This window comes from Pseudonaja textilis, chromosome 1 (assembly GCF_049901715.1).
Source record: "Pseudonaja textilis isolate UNSWEBS1 chromosome 1, rPseTex1.2, whole genome shotgun sequence".
NCBI classification, from domain to species: domain Eukaryota; kingdom Metazoa; phylum Chordata; class Lepidosauria; order Squamata; family Elapidae; genus Pseudonaja; species Pseudonaja textilis.
The window spans coordinates 327,950,678-327,965,659 of NC_141990.1; the positions used below are offsets into that span (position 1 = coordinate 327,950,678).

The 14,982-nt window shown below is 43.5% G+C and overlaps 1 protein-coding gene across 13 annotated transcripts in view; it reads right to left on the minus strand.

The window, feature by feature from the left end:
• The window catches only part of TCF3 (transcription factor 3), a 118,882-nt gene that overhangs the window by 40,871 nt on the left and 63,029 nt on the right, over positions 1–14,982 (minus strand). For all 13 annotated transcript variants that reach the window (XM_087922769.1, XM_087922768.1, XM_087922766.1 and 10 more), the window contains exons 6-7: positions 12,243–12,307; positions 7,210–7,339 (exon numbers count right to left, since the gene is read on the minus strand). In XM_087922769.1, the coding sequence (XP_087778895.1) occupies positions 7,210–7,339; positions 12,243–12,307 (195 nt within the window). The remainder of the gene's footprint in view (positions 1–7,209; positions 7,340–12,242; positions 12,308–14,982) is intronic.

Genomic DNA, 14,982 nt, shown 5'->3' on the forward strand with positions numbered 1-14,982 from the left:
AAATGGCCTTGCATCAACATAAATTTCAGTTTCGTGTTTATTTTTCACCTTCTTCCATAAAGCTGAGGACAGCAAATATACCCCCCCCCACCCCCAAAAATACACAAAGCCTCCTTGCAACAATCTCCTACAATAAGTTAAAATGAGAAATAGTAGCAGCTCATTCTAGGTCACTCAGCAAAAGGATTAGACATCTTCTCTACTTGACTTCAATACAAAAGATTAACCCCATGCCTGGTCGGAGCCTGGTCTGCACTGATGGACGTCGCAGTCAAAAAGGAAGTAGAAGGTGGAGTCCCCTGTCCATCCCCCCCTCCCGGCCCATGAAATCCAAGAAAATTGGGAACAAAGGAAGAACTTCATCCCAGTCGCTTAGCGACCGTTTGCATTTTTGACAGACCCTGAACACGGGATTTACAACCCAGATTCAAAGGTCCAAGGAATGCCCCATCATGATGTCATGTAATTTCATTCTGGGTGCTCAAGCAATTGGCCGGTATTTACGACAATTTGCAGCACCCCATGCTCACGTGACTACAATTTATGTCATTTGGGCTGGTAACCGAGTGTTCACGTCTGGATTCTGGCTAAAAACACCCCATGTTGGACAATGGGTTCACTGAATGACTTTGGCATTCACTTTACGACCATTGCATTTGCTTAACAACCACCACATAAAAGGTCGTAAAATCACATGGGTCACAACGATAGCCCACTTTATGACCGTAGTGACTTGCAACCAAAATTGTAGACTCAATTACAGTTGTAAGCCACGGTGTACCAGTAATGTTACGCCACAGATAGTGATGGCTCTAAAAAGGGACAAGACAAACTTATCAAGGACAAATGGAGTATCTGTTAGAATTCATCAGCCAGTGGCAGCTAAGTAAGGCCCTGTCCCTAAGGTGCTTTTTCAAGAGGCAACTGGACTTTCTTTGTTTTTCCTGGAAGAGGTTTCACTTCTCATCCAAGAAGCTTCTTCTCAGAACTGAAGAAGCTTCTTGGATGAGAAGCGAAATGTCTTCCAGGAAAAACCCAAAGAAAGTCCAGTTGCCTCTTGAAAAATCACCTTTGGAGCAACCATGAACTGGATGACGCAGAATCTCCACAGACCAGCAAGGCCCATTTTTAAATCTTGGAGGGAAAAACAAAATAACAAGGGTGTGATTGAATCTACTGCTTCATATCCTGCTTAGCTATCCTTTATTAAGGACAGAATAATTGGGCTCTGCTTATGACTGTTAAGCAATGTTTTGAGATAAAGGCAGCGTGTATTTTTGGCATTCACAGTTTCACACCGTTTTGTCTTCCTTTCGTTCTTGTTAATTATATCCCATTATTAGTGAAGCTTGCACTTCCAGTGACATTTGTTAAATTTTCCAAAGCCACCCGACACCATAATGACTCTGAGACATGTACAATATTAAGAACAGCACATTATAGCCAGGAAAAAAGAATCAAAAGACATCCGGGTACAGCATAAAACTGTAACCCTTATCTCCGCACAGTCCCAAGGGTTAGGGAGGGATTGATGTACTCCCTAACCCATGGATTGGGGGAAGAGCCAGATCTTCAAAACTTGCTTAAATAAGGTCAGATTGGGGGTCATCTGAACCACTGGGGAACCTGTGTTGGAGAGCAGATGCTATGACAGAGAAGGTGGGGCCCACTGTAGCTCTGTTCAATCAATGGGACTCAAAGCATGCCAACTCTGCAAGAGACAGATGGCCCCTTAAATATTCATCAAATATGAACTGCCTTCGCACTCATGATACATTCTTCAGGCCCCATCTTCCTCTACCCAGCACACCCCCAAATCTGCTGGACTACACACCTTTGTAACTCTCTAAGGATGACAGCTTTTGTAATTCAAGGTACCCAGAGAGTACTGAGCTGGACAGAACTTCTGAATGATCACGGAGGGTGCTTTCTTCTGGAGAACATTTTTGACATGCAAATGAGGGGAACGAATTGAATCACTGAAGGAAGGAAGCATCTTTTTGGGGGCAGGATTTTCATAAAAGAAGGGGAAAGAAGAATTGGTTCAGGAAAAACTGCTAGGGCTTAACTAACTTTTGTGAAGCTATTCTCCCCTCCCGCGAACTCAAAAAAGAAGGACAAAGGTGAGCATTATGAACTCTTTTTAGGATTAAAACATGGTTTGGGTTTTTTTCTTGGAAGTAAGAAAACGATTGTTTTAAATGAGCTATTTTGCAGAAAGGGGGAAAAGGAGAAAAATAGACAGACAGACATTGTCTAGTTGTTTAACAACTGGTCAAAATTATAATGGACTGAACAAAAGCTATTTACAACCCACTGTCATGGTTGTGACTTGTTGCAACCGTTCAACCACATGATTTACTTAATGAGTCTGGTCATGTGGTGTGTCGTTTGTGCCTATTTTGGACCCTTGGCAACTAGCCCACATTTACAACTGGTTGCAAGGTCCTGCAGTCAGTCACACAACCACAATGTGCACCTTTCTTGCTGGTTTCCACCCAAAAATGCTGTAATTTGATTCAACCACAGGATTTACTTCATGACCACACTGACTTGCTTTATGATTGCTGTAAAACAGACGTAAAATCGAGTCTGGTCATGTGGTGCCTCAACTTACAGCTGCAACAACTTACAACTAAAATTCCGAGCTCCACTGTGGTTGGAAGTCAAGGACTACCTGCAGTAGTAGTGAGTTAATGGCTAATTTAACCACTGCAGTGGTTTCCTTAACAACTGTGGCAAGAGAGGCTGTAAAATGGGGCAAAACTCACTTAAGAACTGTCTTGCTTAGTGATGGAAATTTTGGGCTCAACTGTGGTCATAAATTGAGGACTACCTGCATACTCCCCAAAGGAGGCAAGTGTAAGATTTCAAAGGCTGACTAGCAACCTCCCGAAAGGCCGAGGCTGAAGCGAAATTTGGACTAGATGTATTATTTTTTTAAAATATGCAATGTTCAAACCTAAAGCAGCAAAGGTGGCTAAAATGGCTGCCCTTGTTTATCATGCTCATGCCAGATCTGAAAACATCGCTCCCGCTGTGGGTCAGGTTCCTGCACATGTCTAATTATTAATTGTTATTGTTATGGTGATTAAGAAGGCATGGCGTGTTTTACCCCACCAGTCCATCCTTCTCCTAGTATGGCCTTGCACTCTGCTGCTGCCTACTTCTGTTCCTCCTTTTTCTATCTCTCTTCCCTGGGTCTGTTTTAAATTCTAAGGCCAGGGAAAGGGGGTCAGGACTTGCACACCTGCTCTTTGCAAAACACAACCTACTCAGACAGCATTATATACATTAATAATGATTGCAAATGGCTGGTTTCTCCCCCCCCCCCACCCTTTGGTCCTGGCCGCCGAGTGGCAGAGAAAAAGCGCACGGCTACTTTCACTCAAAGGACTCCATTCCTGAGATTCTTTTCCACCGATGAATGCCAGATGTTCAGGTTCTCCTCAAGGCAAAACCTAGCAACTACCTCCATTCCACCTCATAAAGAGTATGTGTGTGCGTGTTGGGGGGAAGGTTCGCTTGGAAAGATCTGGGAAATTGGCTTTTTAAAGGAAGATCTCCCAGCATCCTCCCTCTGCTCCTCTGAATTGGACAAGGTGCCCATCGAGCAGGTGGGGGAGGATAAAGGGAATATTTACATACAGTTTGGATTTGGCTGGCAAAGTTGCTTGGAAGGAAGGATGTGCTGGAAGCGATCTCAAAACATCCTTATGAGATTCCGATTCATTTTTGAAGCTTCTCTAGCTGTTGATGCTTGCAGCTTTCTGGGGAACTGACTTCAAAGCAATGGGATGCAGGATACCTGGCAGCTGTCTGAACTCCCCAAAGCACAGAGCACCTGAAGATGCTTCGCGCAGGAAGTGGGTCCCACCCAGAGTTCACTGATCTTCTGGCTTTCTGTTTGTTTCACACCCCCACATGACAAGGTGACTGGAGGGGTATAAGGAGATCTGGATTCAAATCCCATCTTTACTGAAATTCTATGGTCTGCCTTTACAATAAATAGATCCATTCAATGTCAGAGGAATCTGCCTTGCATAGTCTATAGATGAATGAAAGTGGAAGGAGAGAGCCAGTTTGGTTTAAGACAGTGGTCGCCAACCAGTGGGCTGGGGACCACTGGTGGTCTGCGAAAAAATTTGGTGGTCCACAGAGAAATATCCCTCCCAAAGCACTCCCCCCAAAGCAACTAATCCAAGCTGTGTGGGAACACAAGCTGTCCACATGGCCCCCACTCTTCGGCCGAGTGCAAACCGTGAGTAGAGCTACGCGGTTGGAACTGGAAGGTAAGACAAATGGCGGGGGGAGGGAAATCCGCCCCCGGGTGGCTTGCTGACGTTGGTGGGAAAGTCGGTCCCATATTCCAGAGCTGCAGTAGTCACAAGATTGGCCCTTTGGTCATCCAGGAGCAGCTCATCCAGTCCATGGCAGGCCGGTGCACCCAGGTGGAGGAGCAGCTGCTCCGGGATGACCAAAGGGCCAGTCCTGTGACTACTGCAGCTCTGGAATATGGGACCAACTTTCCCACCAACGTCAGCAAGCCACCGCCAGTCAAAATTCATATTAGTGAACTGCGGGATTTAAAATTATGAGTTTGGTGGTCCCTGAGGTCCAAAAGGTTGGCGACCCCTGGTTTAAGACACCAGGCTAGAAACTAGGAGACTGTGAATTCTAGTTCTTACTGTAGCCATGAAAGCCAGCCAGGTGACCTGGGCCAATCATTCTCTCTCAGCCCAACTCTCCTCTTGGGGTTGTTGTGGGGAAAATAGGAGGAGCAGGAAGGTGTAGTTTGCCACCTTGAGTTATTTGTAAAATTAATAAGGGCAGGAAATGAATGAATGAATGAATGAATGCAAAAATTCAGGCAAGCTTCAGCTCCTTGAGGGGAGAGATTTGATATAGTAATAATGATATTTTGTCTATTTTCATTGTAGTAAACTTTGTTAAAATGACAACAATATTATTACTAGGGCAAAGGTTTCTTGGACTCATGGATTCCACAGAAGACTTTACAGCATGGATTGCTAAACCTTTTGCCATCACACCTCCCTTTAGTGCAATCTTAATATACACACCTTCCCTAAAAAATCCAAACACCAAAAGAAATACAATTCGACAATGGAAATAATAAATTGAAAGTATGGGAAAGCTGGTTTTAGTCTAATTGTACACTAAAAAGTTCTTCACGCTTCCCTGGGATTCTTCACACTTCCCCTTGATTCTATCTGTACCTCCTCAAAGGAGATACACCTCACAGTTTGGGAAACACTTGGGAAAGTGTCACAAAAAGATGATTTACAACAGAAACCATTCTGTTGTAACAAGTGTACATGGCCCTCTGTAAAATGAATTGCTGTTATTATATTACATTATTGACAAACTATGCATCAGTGGTAGATCAATACCCAGTACCAATAATTGGTAGAATCCTTGGACAGGAAAGGACACTTTGTAAGGTTTCCGACACAGTTTTTACTATATAGTATTGCCAAACTGGTTAAAGCAATGCTTCTCAACCTGGGCATCTTTCAGACATATGACTTCAATTCCCAGAACTCCCCAGCTGGCCATGCCAGCTTGGGAATTCTGGGAGTTGAAGTTCTCACAGCTTAAAGAGTTGCCAAGCTTGCGAAACACTGAATTAGAACTTCTATCTCTAAACTGGTGCATCTCCAGTTACATTGGGATCAAAATTCCCCAAATTATCTTTGTAAGACACCCAGAGTCATTGAGACTGAGGTGGGCCACCATATAAAATTTCTTAAATAAAAAAGTACATTTTAAAAAAAAAATCCAAAACCTTCAGTTTCTTAGAATTGTTGTCATAGCACATCTAGAGCGGCACTAATTTGAGGGCAGCTGATCCACAGTGTTAAGACATTTTTCTCTCTTTGTCTCTAAATATTATATTCTTGGGTCATCCAAAGGCAGGAAAATAATTAATTGAAGACAACAAATTCATACTTAGGTCTATTTCAAGCTACTGGTAATGATGATTCAAAGGAGGCTGATTATCTGGAATTAATCTAGCCCTGAATAAAAGTTGTGAGAAGCACATCTAGCCCTCTCTATAGCAGGAATCTCCAACCTTGTCAACTTGCTCTGGGAGTTGAAGTGCACAAGTCTTAAGGCTGACAAGGTTGGAGACCCCTGCTTTGTAGTATTCAGTTAGGGCCGGGGAAAGACATTGAAACCTTCCCTCCAATTTCTGGCATATGGTTTAAAAATAAGTCAGAGATGATTATTGCCTTCATAATCAATTCTTGAGTTTCTTAGAAGCCCTTGTTTGTCCCCTGTTTCAGCAAGAAGGGTGATTTGGATAAGTGTTTTTCAACCTTGGCAATTAAAATGTGTCCTGTTCAATTCCCAGCATTCCCCTGCCAGCATGCTGCACAAGGAATTCTGGGAATTGAAGTCCACACATCTTAAAATTGCTAAGGTTGAACAACAGTGGTTTAGATCAGTGGTTGCCAACCTGTGGGCTGGGGACCACTGGTGGTCTGTGAAAAAAATTTAGTGGTCTGCAGAGAAATATCCCTCCCAAAACACTCCCCCTAAAGCAATTAATCCAGGCTGTGTGGAAACACAAGGCTGCACTGCCCACATGGCCCGCCCACCTGTGGGCCCCCACCTTTTCTAACCTTGAGTAGAGCCACGCAAGCTGGAACTGGAAGGTAAGACCAATGGCAGGGGAGGGAAATCCGCCCCAGGGTGGCTTGCTGACGTTGGTTGGAAAGTCAGTCCCATATTCCAGAGCTGCAGTAGTCACAGGACTGGCCCTTTGGTCATCCTAGAGCAGCTCCTCCAGTCCATGGCAGGCCGGTGCACCCGGGTGGAGGAGCAGCTGCTCTGGGATGACCAAAGGGCCAGTCCTGTGACTACTGCACCTCTGAAATATGGGACTGACTTTCCCACCAACGTCAACAAGCCACTGTCAGTCAAAATTCATATTAGTGTTCTGTGGCATTTAAAATTATGAATTTGGTGGTCCCTGAGGTCCAAAGGTTGGCAACCCCCTGGTTTAGATGAATCTGAGATACTCCCAAAACAAAAGGAAAGGGACTTTCTGTAATGGAAGGACTGCAGTGAGACCCTGACAGGAAATGTCTTTTGGTCTTCCTCCTTTGCAATCGAGAATTTTTGCTATGCACAACCCTCATCAAGGCAACTGCTCCAGCCAACACCCTCACCAAGGCCACCTACCTATGTTGCTGTCTGCGACTCTCCTGCGAGGGTTGTTGGCGTATGGGTAGTACTGCGAGCTTCCCTTCACTCCCGTTGGGGAGAGCGTGCTGGGACTCGAAATCCCTATTTCGCTAGGCAGAAAGCCAGGCTGCAGAAAACAAGAAAAACAAGAGTGCACCATCACAACCTGAACAAATCCCAAATCTCTTGCCAAACATGGTTTTCCAATGAGCACCAGGTGTGGATGCCTGTGAGTGATAGTGCCAGGTTTATATTCCAGTTTGGCTAGTCTAACTCTTTCACACTTTTGCCAACTTGGCAGAAATCCATAGCAACCCTTCCTCAATGATAACCTCCGGGTAGGATGGACTTCAACCTCTGCAATAGAACAGGGATTGTAGTCCAAGACACACAGTCCTATCCAACATGTCCAACAGGAAAGGAATGCTGGTAGTTGTAGTTTTGCTGGTAATTGTAGTTTAGCAACTTCTGGTAGACCATAGGTCCTTCATCTTTAACCAAATGGTACTCTTCAGTTTAGGGACTAATGTCTACACAACATACAAATAGTCCTCGACTTACAACCATTTGTTTAAGGATTGTTCAAAATTAAGACGCTAAAAAACTAGCTGTCACATTTACAACCATTGTAAGCATCCCCAATGGTCACAAGATCAACATTTGGCCATTAGCACGCATTTATCATGTTTGCAGCATGCTGGGATCACGTGATCACCATTTGCGGGCTTCCAAGCTGGCTTCCAATGAAGACAATGGGGGAAAGCAGGCTTTGCTTAACGCCTCATGATTCACTTAACAACCATGATAAAAAAAGGTTGTAAAATCAGATGCAACTCACTTAACAAACAGCTTACTTAGCAATGGAAATTGTGGTCACAATAATGTTTGTAAGATGAAGATTTTACTTCCTGGAGATGGATGGATGGATGGATGGATGGATGGATGGATGGATGGAAGGAAGGAAGGAAGGAAGGAAGGAAGGAAGGAAGGAAGGATAATTTGAGGAGGAATTAAATATTTGGAGGGTTCCCATCATTTTAGCCTTCCAGATGCAGTGAAGACCTGGCTCAAGCATTGGGCTAGAATAGAAATGAGCCCAGTCAATGTAGATTTAATGAGATGTTGTGGAGTGTCGGTTTTGTGGGTTTGTCTACACCTTTGTTTTTATGAAATGCTGATGTAAGCAACCTAGGATTAAAATATCTAAGATAGGGGTTCGTATAAGTTTTCCAAATACGGTAAATACGTAAGCAAGCAAGCAAGCAAGAGGGATGATTTCCATTTTTAATTCATTTAGTGACTGTTCAAAATTACAACAGCACTGAAAAATGTGACTTATGACTGTTTTTCCCCACTTATGACCATGGCAACATCCCATGGTCACATGAGCAACATTCAGATGCTTGACAAAATGGGTTCGTATTTATGACCTTTGCTGTGTCCAGGATCATGTGATCCCCTTTTGAGACCTTCTGGCAAGCAAAGTCAATGGAGGAAGCCAGATCCACTTAACAACTGTGTCACTAATTTATCAACTGCAATCATTCACTTAACAACTGTGTGAAGAAAAGTCATAAAATGGGGATAAAATTCACTCAACAAACGTCTCACTTAGCAACAGAAATTTTGGGCTCGATTGTGGTCATAAATTGAGGTCTACCTGTATTGGGAAGGCAGGGGAGAAATGAAAACTCCTTGTTCAAAAGCATTCTACCACGGAGGAGTTGTTGCTGGAAATGTTTAGACTGCGTCTCACCAATAATGTTGGATTTGGCAGACCACTTGCCTAAGCAACTTACAGGCTATGCTTTCTTTCCCTTGATTTATGGTCTGCACAGCAAGAGCCTTGCTCTTCCCACTGACTCTTCCATTCATGACGTCACCCCTTTCAATTATGCCTCTCTCCTCCTCCTACCAGAAAGCAAATTAAAACAACAACAACACAAGCAAACTCCAAACCCATACTATTTAAACACATGGCCGGCTGGCAAGTCTCCTGTTCTGTTTTTAAAATTACATCTATTTTGGCACCCATCGCAGTCCTCACACATCTGCTCTGAAATTCAGCAGGAAATCTATACACACACACACACACACACACACGTATGTATGTGTGTGTGTGTGTGTGAATATATGGTATTCGGCTTTGTTCGGGTATTTTCCCACGTCATTATAGTTGTGCTTTTAAAGTTGTAGCAACGTTTCGGCAGAATCTAATCTGCCATCATCAGGCTTCTATATTGTGTTCGTCTGTGAGTCAGACTTTTACAGTTGTTTCAGTTTTAAATTTGGGGCTAGCCTACTGCTGTGCCAGAATGGTTTTTTCTTCATCCTGATTGGTTGGGAGTCTTGGTCTGTGTTTATTGGTCTTGGAATTTGCTGTGTTCTGCTTGATTGGTGTTTCTAATATCTTCTGTTTGTTTTGTGGCTTTTTTGGTGTCTTGATTGGCTGGCAACATTGTGTTCCTGTATTGGAGGCTTTTAGTGCAGCTTGGCTCTGAGTAAATGGACGGCTATCATTTGTTAGGAAGCTAGGATTCATCTGGGTGCCTGGTTGGGGTGTGTTTGAGCTGGAGGTATCAGGGGCGATCTGTCTGTGCCCAGGTGTTTGCCTGGCTAGTGGTGTGGAAATTTTTTTGTTTGTGAGTGCAGGCTTCCAAATAATTGACAGTCTGGTGGAATCATCTCTTCTATTCATGCTTTCAGGTCTTTTTTCAATCTCTAAGGCTTCTCTGATAATTCTGTGGCTGGGGTTTTCTATAGTGGCTAGGGTTTGGGTGCCATTGAAGTTGATGCTATGAGCTGTGGCTTTCATGTGTTGGACTAGTGAGGAAGTGTGTTCCAGCTTTTTTACTGCATTTTTAGCTCTGTTCAAACAGGCACAGGTGGGGATGGGATGGGAGAGAAAATATATATATATATATCTTCCCCAACCTAGCACCCTCCAAATATGTTGGTTGGGAATAACATCTATAATTCCCAGCTGACATATCCATTAGGAATAATGAAAGTTATAATCCAAAATATTTAGAGAACATCAGCCCGACCTTGTAGATCATCTAGTCCAACCCCCTGCCCAAGCAGGAATGACTAGTGTAACTGTCAAACTGAGAGGATTTCTCATTCGTGTGATGATGGATTCCTTCAAAGAATCATCTATACCAGAGGTCTCTAAACTTAGCAATTTTAATAATTGTGGACTTCAACTCCCAGAATTCCTCAGCCAGCCACGCTGTTGAAATCCGCAAGTTTTAAACTTGCCAGGTTTAGAGACCCCTGGTCTAAACCTCATCTCTGTGTCCACAGATGGTTAACACAAAGCATGAAGGATGAATCTCCAAGTCCGTTTAGCCCAGCATTCTGTACAGACTGCAAGAAACTCACAAGGAGAGTCAGGGGTTACTTACAATGTTCAGAGACAGGCAGTTTTTACACTACTGAAAAAAAGACTCTTTTTGTATTGGAGGGGGAGGGAAAGACAAGGAGGTGAAGGTATTTGAACATGGGGATGTAATGCAAACTCCATTTGCAAGGAGAGAATAAACAAGGAGCAGATCTCAAGACAGTCAAAATGACGGTTGTTCCTTTCAAACGTCCTGCACAGCTCTAATTATGATAATAGATGACAGATAATCAGAGTTGGAAGGGAACTTGTAGGTCATCTAGTCCAACCCCCTGCCCAAGCAGGAGACCCTACACCATTTCTGACAGATGGCAGTCCAGTCTCTTCTTGAAAGCCTTCAGTGATGGCACTCCCACAACTTCCAAAGGCAAGCTGTTCCACTGGTTGATTGTTCTCACTGTCAGAAAATTTCTCCTTATTTCCAAGTTAAATCTCTCCTTGTTCAGTTTCCATCCATTATTCCTTGTCTGGCCTAAAGGGCTTTAGAAAATAGCTTGACCCCTTCCTCCCTGTGGCAGCCCCTCAAATATTGGAAGACTGCTATCATGTCTCCCCTGGTCCTTCTCTTCACTAGACTAGCCAGGCCCAGTTCCTGCAACCGTTCATCGTATGTTTTAGTTTCCAGTCCCCTAATCATCCTGGTTGCTCTTCTCTGCACTTTTTCTAGAGTCTCAACATCTTTTTTATAGTGTGATGACCAAAACTGGATGCAGATAGATAGATGCAGATAGATGGTAGATAGCTAGATAGATAATAAATAGCTAGATAGATAGCTAGACAAATAGACAGCTAACTGGATAGCTAGCTAGATGATAGAGGCAAATGATAGTTAGCTAGATAGACTCTACTTGTGAAGCTACCCAGATCCTGATCAGAATTGGAAAAAATGAACGCTAGATTAGCAGAACTTGGTCTAGTCTGGCACATCTCTTTTGGATAAACAGTGTGGATGGGCAGTCTTAAGACTTGAAGCTAGACTTGAAAGCCAGAGAGCTTCAGCAGTGAATTGTGGATTCCCCCTGGGAGGTTAGATGATGGTTCTCTCTTGTGGACTTTTTCAAATGGGGGTTCAATAGTCCCCCTCCCACTGTTAGAGAATGATTTAGTGGTTTCCTGAAATGAGCAGGAGTTTTGGACTAGATCAGGGGTTTCCAACCTTGGCAACTTTAAGTCTGGTGGACTTCAACTCCCAGAATTCCCCAGCCAGCTTTGCTGGATGGGGAATTCTGGGAGTTGAAGTCCATCAGGCTTAAAGTTGCCAAGGTTGGAGACCCCTAGACTAGATGACCTGTAAGATCCCTTCGAATTCATATGTTCTGTAATGCACCCTAGAGGAAAAGTGAAATTTCCTTATTCTGCCTGTGTGAAAGAAAACATACATCTCTTTGTTCTACGACAGGAATCCCCAAACTTGGCAACATCAAGACTTGCGGACTTCAACTCCCAGTATTCCCCAGGCAGCCATGCTGGCTGGGGAATTCTGGGAGTTGTAGTCTACAAATCTTAAAGTTACCGAGTTTGGAGATCCCTGTTCCTAAGAGATCAAGACTTGGCTGAACAAATCTTTTTGATTAAAACACACTTCAAATTAATTAATTAACTAAAATAAAAGAGCAGCGCTGCTTACCTGGTTGATAGCTGGCATGCCTGCATCTCTTCCAAATGGGTAGTTGCTTCTTTCTGTACCTTTTCCTAGAGATCAAGAATCAAAGAGAGAAAAGTCTGTCTGGGGAAATATTAGGATAGTTGAAAGCAGGTCAGCATCCTGGTGGTAGGGATTAATACTCCCGTTCTATTCATCTTCCATTTCTGTTGCATTGTTTTATTGGATGCTCTCAAAACTCAATTCAACCTTCTAAAAGTTAAATCAGGGTTAAAAATAAGACACAGTTCAATGATATCTCAAGGCAGCCTGTTTATGTACACCAGGGTTCCCCAACAGTGCCCCAAGAGCTGATGATAAAGAGAATTTTACATCTAGTCTCACCTCCAATCGGCTGGGAGCAAATCGGAAGTGTTGGAAAACTACCCTAAATGGAGATATGTCAGAATACAGGCAGAAAACAAAGATTTCCCTCATCTATTGGAGCTTTGTTGGAAATCCAACATCTTGAAATGTACAACATTTCGGATCTGAAGCAGAGGTGGTATTCTGCAGGTTCTGACCAGTTCTGGAGAACCGGTAGAGGAAATTTTGAGTAGTTCGGAGAACCGGCAAATCCCACCTCTGACTGGCCCCACCCCCATCTATTCTCTGCCTCCCGAGTCCCAGCTGATTGGCTGGGTCTTCTTTGGTTGCCCTGCACAGGAGAACGGAGCTGGAAAGCAGGTTAGTGGGATGGGGAGGGAATGGGATTCTGCAATAACCTTCCCCTGGAGTGGGGTGGGAATGGAGATTTTAAGTATCCTTCCCCTGCCATGCCAACCAAGCCACAGAACCGGTAGTAAATTTTTTTGAATCCTACCACTGATGAAGCCAGAAAGTTACTTTGCAACAGTGGGCGCATCCTTTAAAAAGTGCATGTTTTCCTGGCCTTGCATTGTTGCTGCAGGATTGCGGGAACAGCTTGATGCATATCTGGATAACTCAAAAGGATATTTTCCTGGCGGCTTCATGAGCTCCCAAAAAAGACACAGCTTCTCAGAGGAAGCGCTGATGGGTGTTGCAGCCGTATTTGTGGCACCTCTTCAATTCTGGATTCGAATCACTGCACTTCCCTACCAACTGCCAATATCCCACATCTTCTCCAACCAATATTATTATTATTTTTAATAGCTGCCCATCTCAATGATTCTCAGCAGCTTACAATTCAGAAACATAATTAAAACACTGAGAGCATTTTAAAACAATAAAAAACATCCAACATAAATATATGTAGCAACTTGAGATACTTGGCCAGTTGGCAATAAAATTAAAATAAAACAAAAACAAAAACGAGTGGGATTTTTTCCGGAATTGAAAGAAGTAACCCTCCACCACTTAATTCCTGCATTGCAAATTGCTAACTGAGAAGACCTCTCCATACTTCAGTTGAAAAGACTCCAATCTTCTCCACAGGCTAGCTGGGAAGACCCCATCCTCTCCATTTTCTGGGTGAGAAGACCCGCACATTCTCCATATTCTAGCTAAGAGGACCTAATCTTCTCCATACTCTAGGTCAGGGATCTGCAACCTTGGCAACTTTAAGACTTGTGGGCTTCAACTCTCAGAATTCCTCAGCCAGCCATTCTGGGAGTCGAAGTCCACAAGTCTTAAAGTTGCCAAGGTTGGAGATCCCTGCTCTAGGCCAGGGTGTCAAACTCGATTTCACTGAGGGTCACATCAGGGTTGTGATTGACCTTGGAGGGGCGGGGGCAGCATGTCATTCATGTTAGGGGGGGCGCATGTGGTGGCCCAAGTGCTCAGCCGGTGAAAGCGGGGCTCCCATTTGTTTCGGCTGGGACAGCCTCCTGCAACCCTCTGCCAGTGTAAATGGAGCTCCATTTTCACTGGCATAAGCACCGTGGACCAGTTCTTTGCTATTTCCAGGGCGGTTTCACGGGCCAGATCTAAACACCCTGCAGACTGGATCTGGCCCCCGGGCCTTGAGTTTGACACCCCTATTCTAGGTGAAAAAAATTCATCTTTCCATATTCTAGCTAAGAAGACCCCATTTCATATGAGACTCTTCTATACTTCTCATATTGCATCAATAAAGCTTTATAATTTCTGTGGCTTTGGGCAAAAAGTCTAGATCTTATCTGAGACATGGATGAAGCATCTTGTAACCATACTTATTCCCTCTACTAAAAAAAAAAACCTTCTATGCCAAATCTTATAAGGAAATGAAATAAAACATTTTTCAGTGGGGCCCCTTTATTCCAGAAACAACGTTTTATACACAGACAGGATGTTTATGGGGCCGTATGGACATAGCATTAGACGTACATTTTACACCCATGGGAAAGAATGCACACCAAAGTCACCCTGTCCCTGATGTATACACTCTCCTACAAACCTCAGATTGCATTTATGGAGATAAGAATAAAACTGTTTAGTGTTAATTATCATTTTTTTAAAGGCCAGAAAGCCAGGATAACGCAGATCACTTTGCTTTCACCAGTTTTCTGAATCTCCCCAGTATCTTTTCTTTTATGTACACTGAGACCATTTGCACCAAGACAAATTCCTTGTGTGTCCAATCACACTTGGCCAATAAAGAATTCTATTCTATTCTATTCTATTCTCTTCTATTCTGTTCTGTTCTGTTCTGTTCTGTTCTGACTTCTTTTTTTCCTTTCTTAGGCTTCCCCTTCCTCTCTCCAAATTAACTTGCAGTCATTGATATTTCTCCCTACTTTTGAGAATTTCATCCTCCAAGCAATGT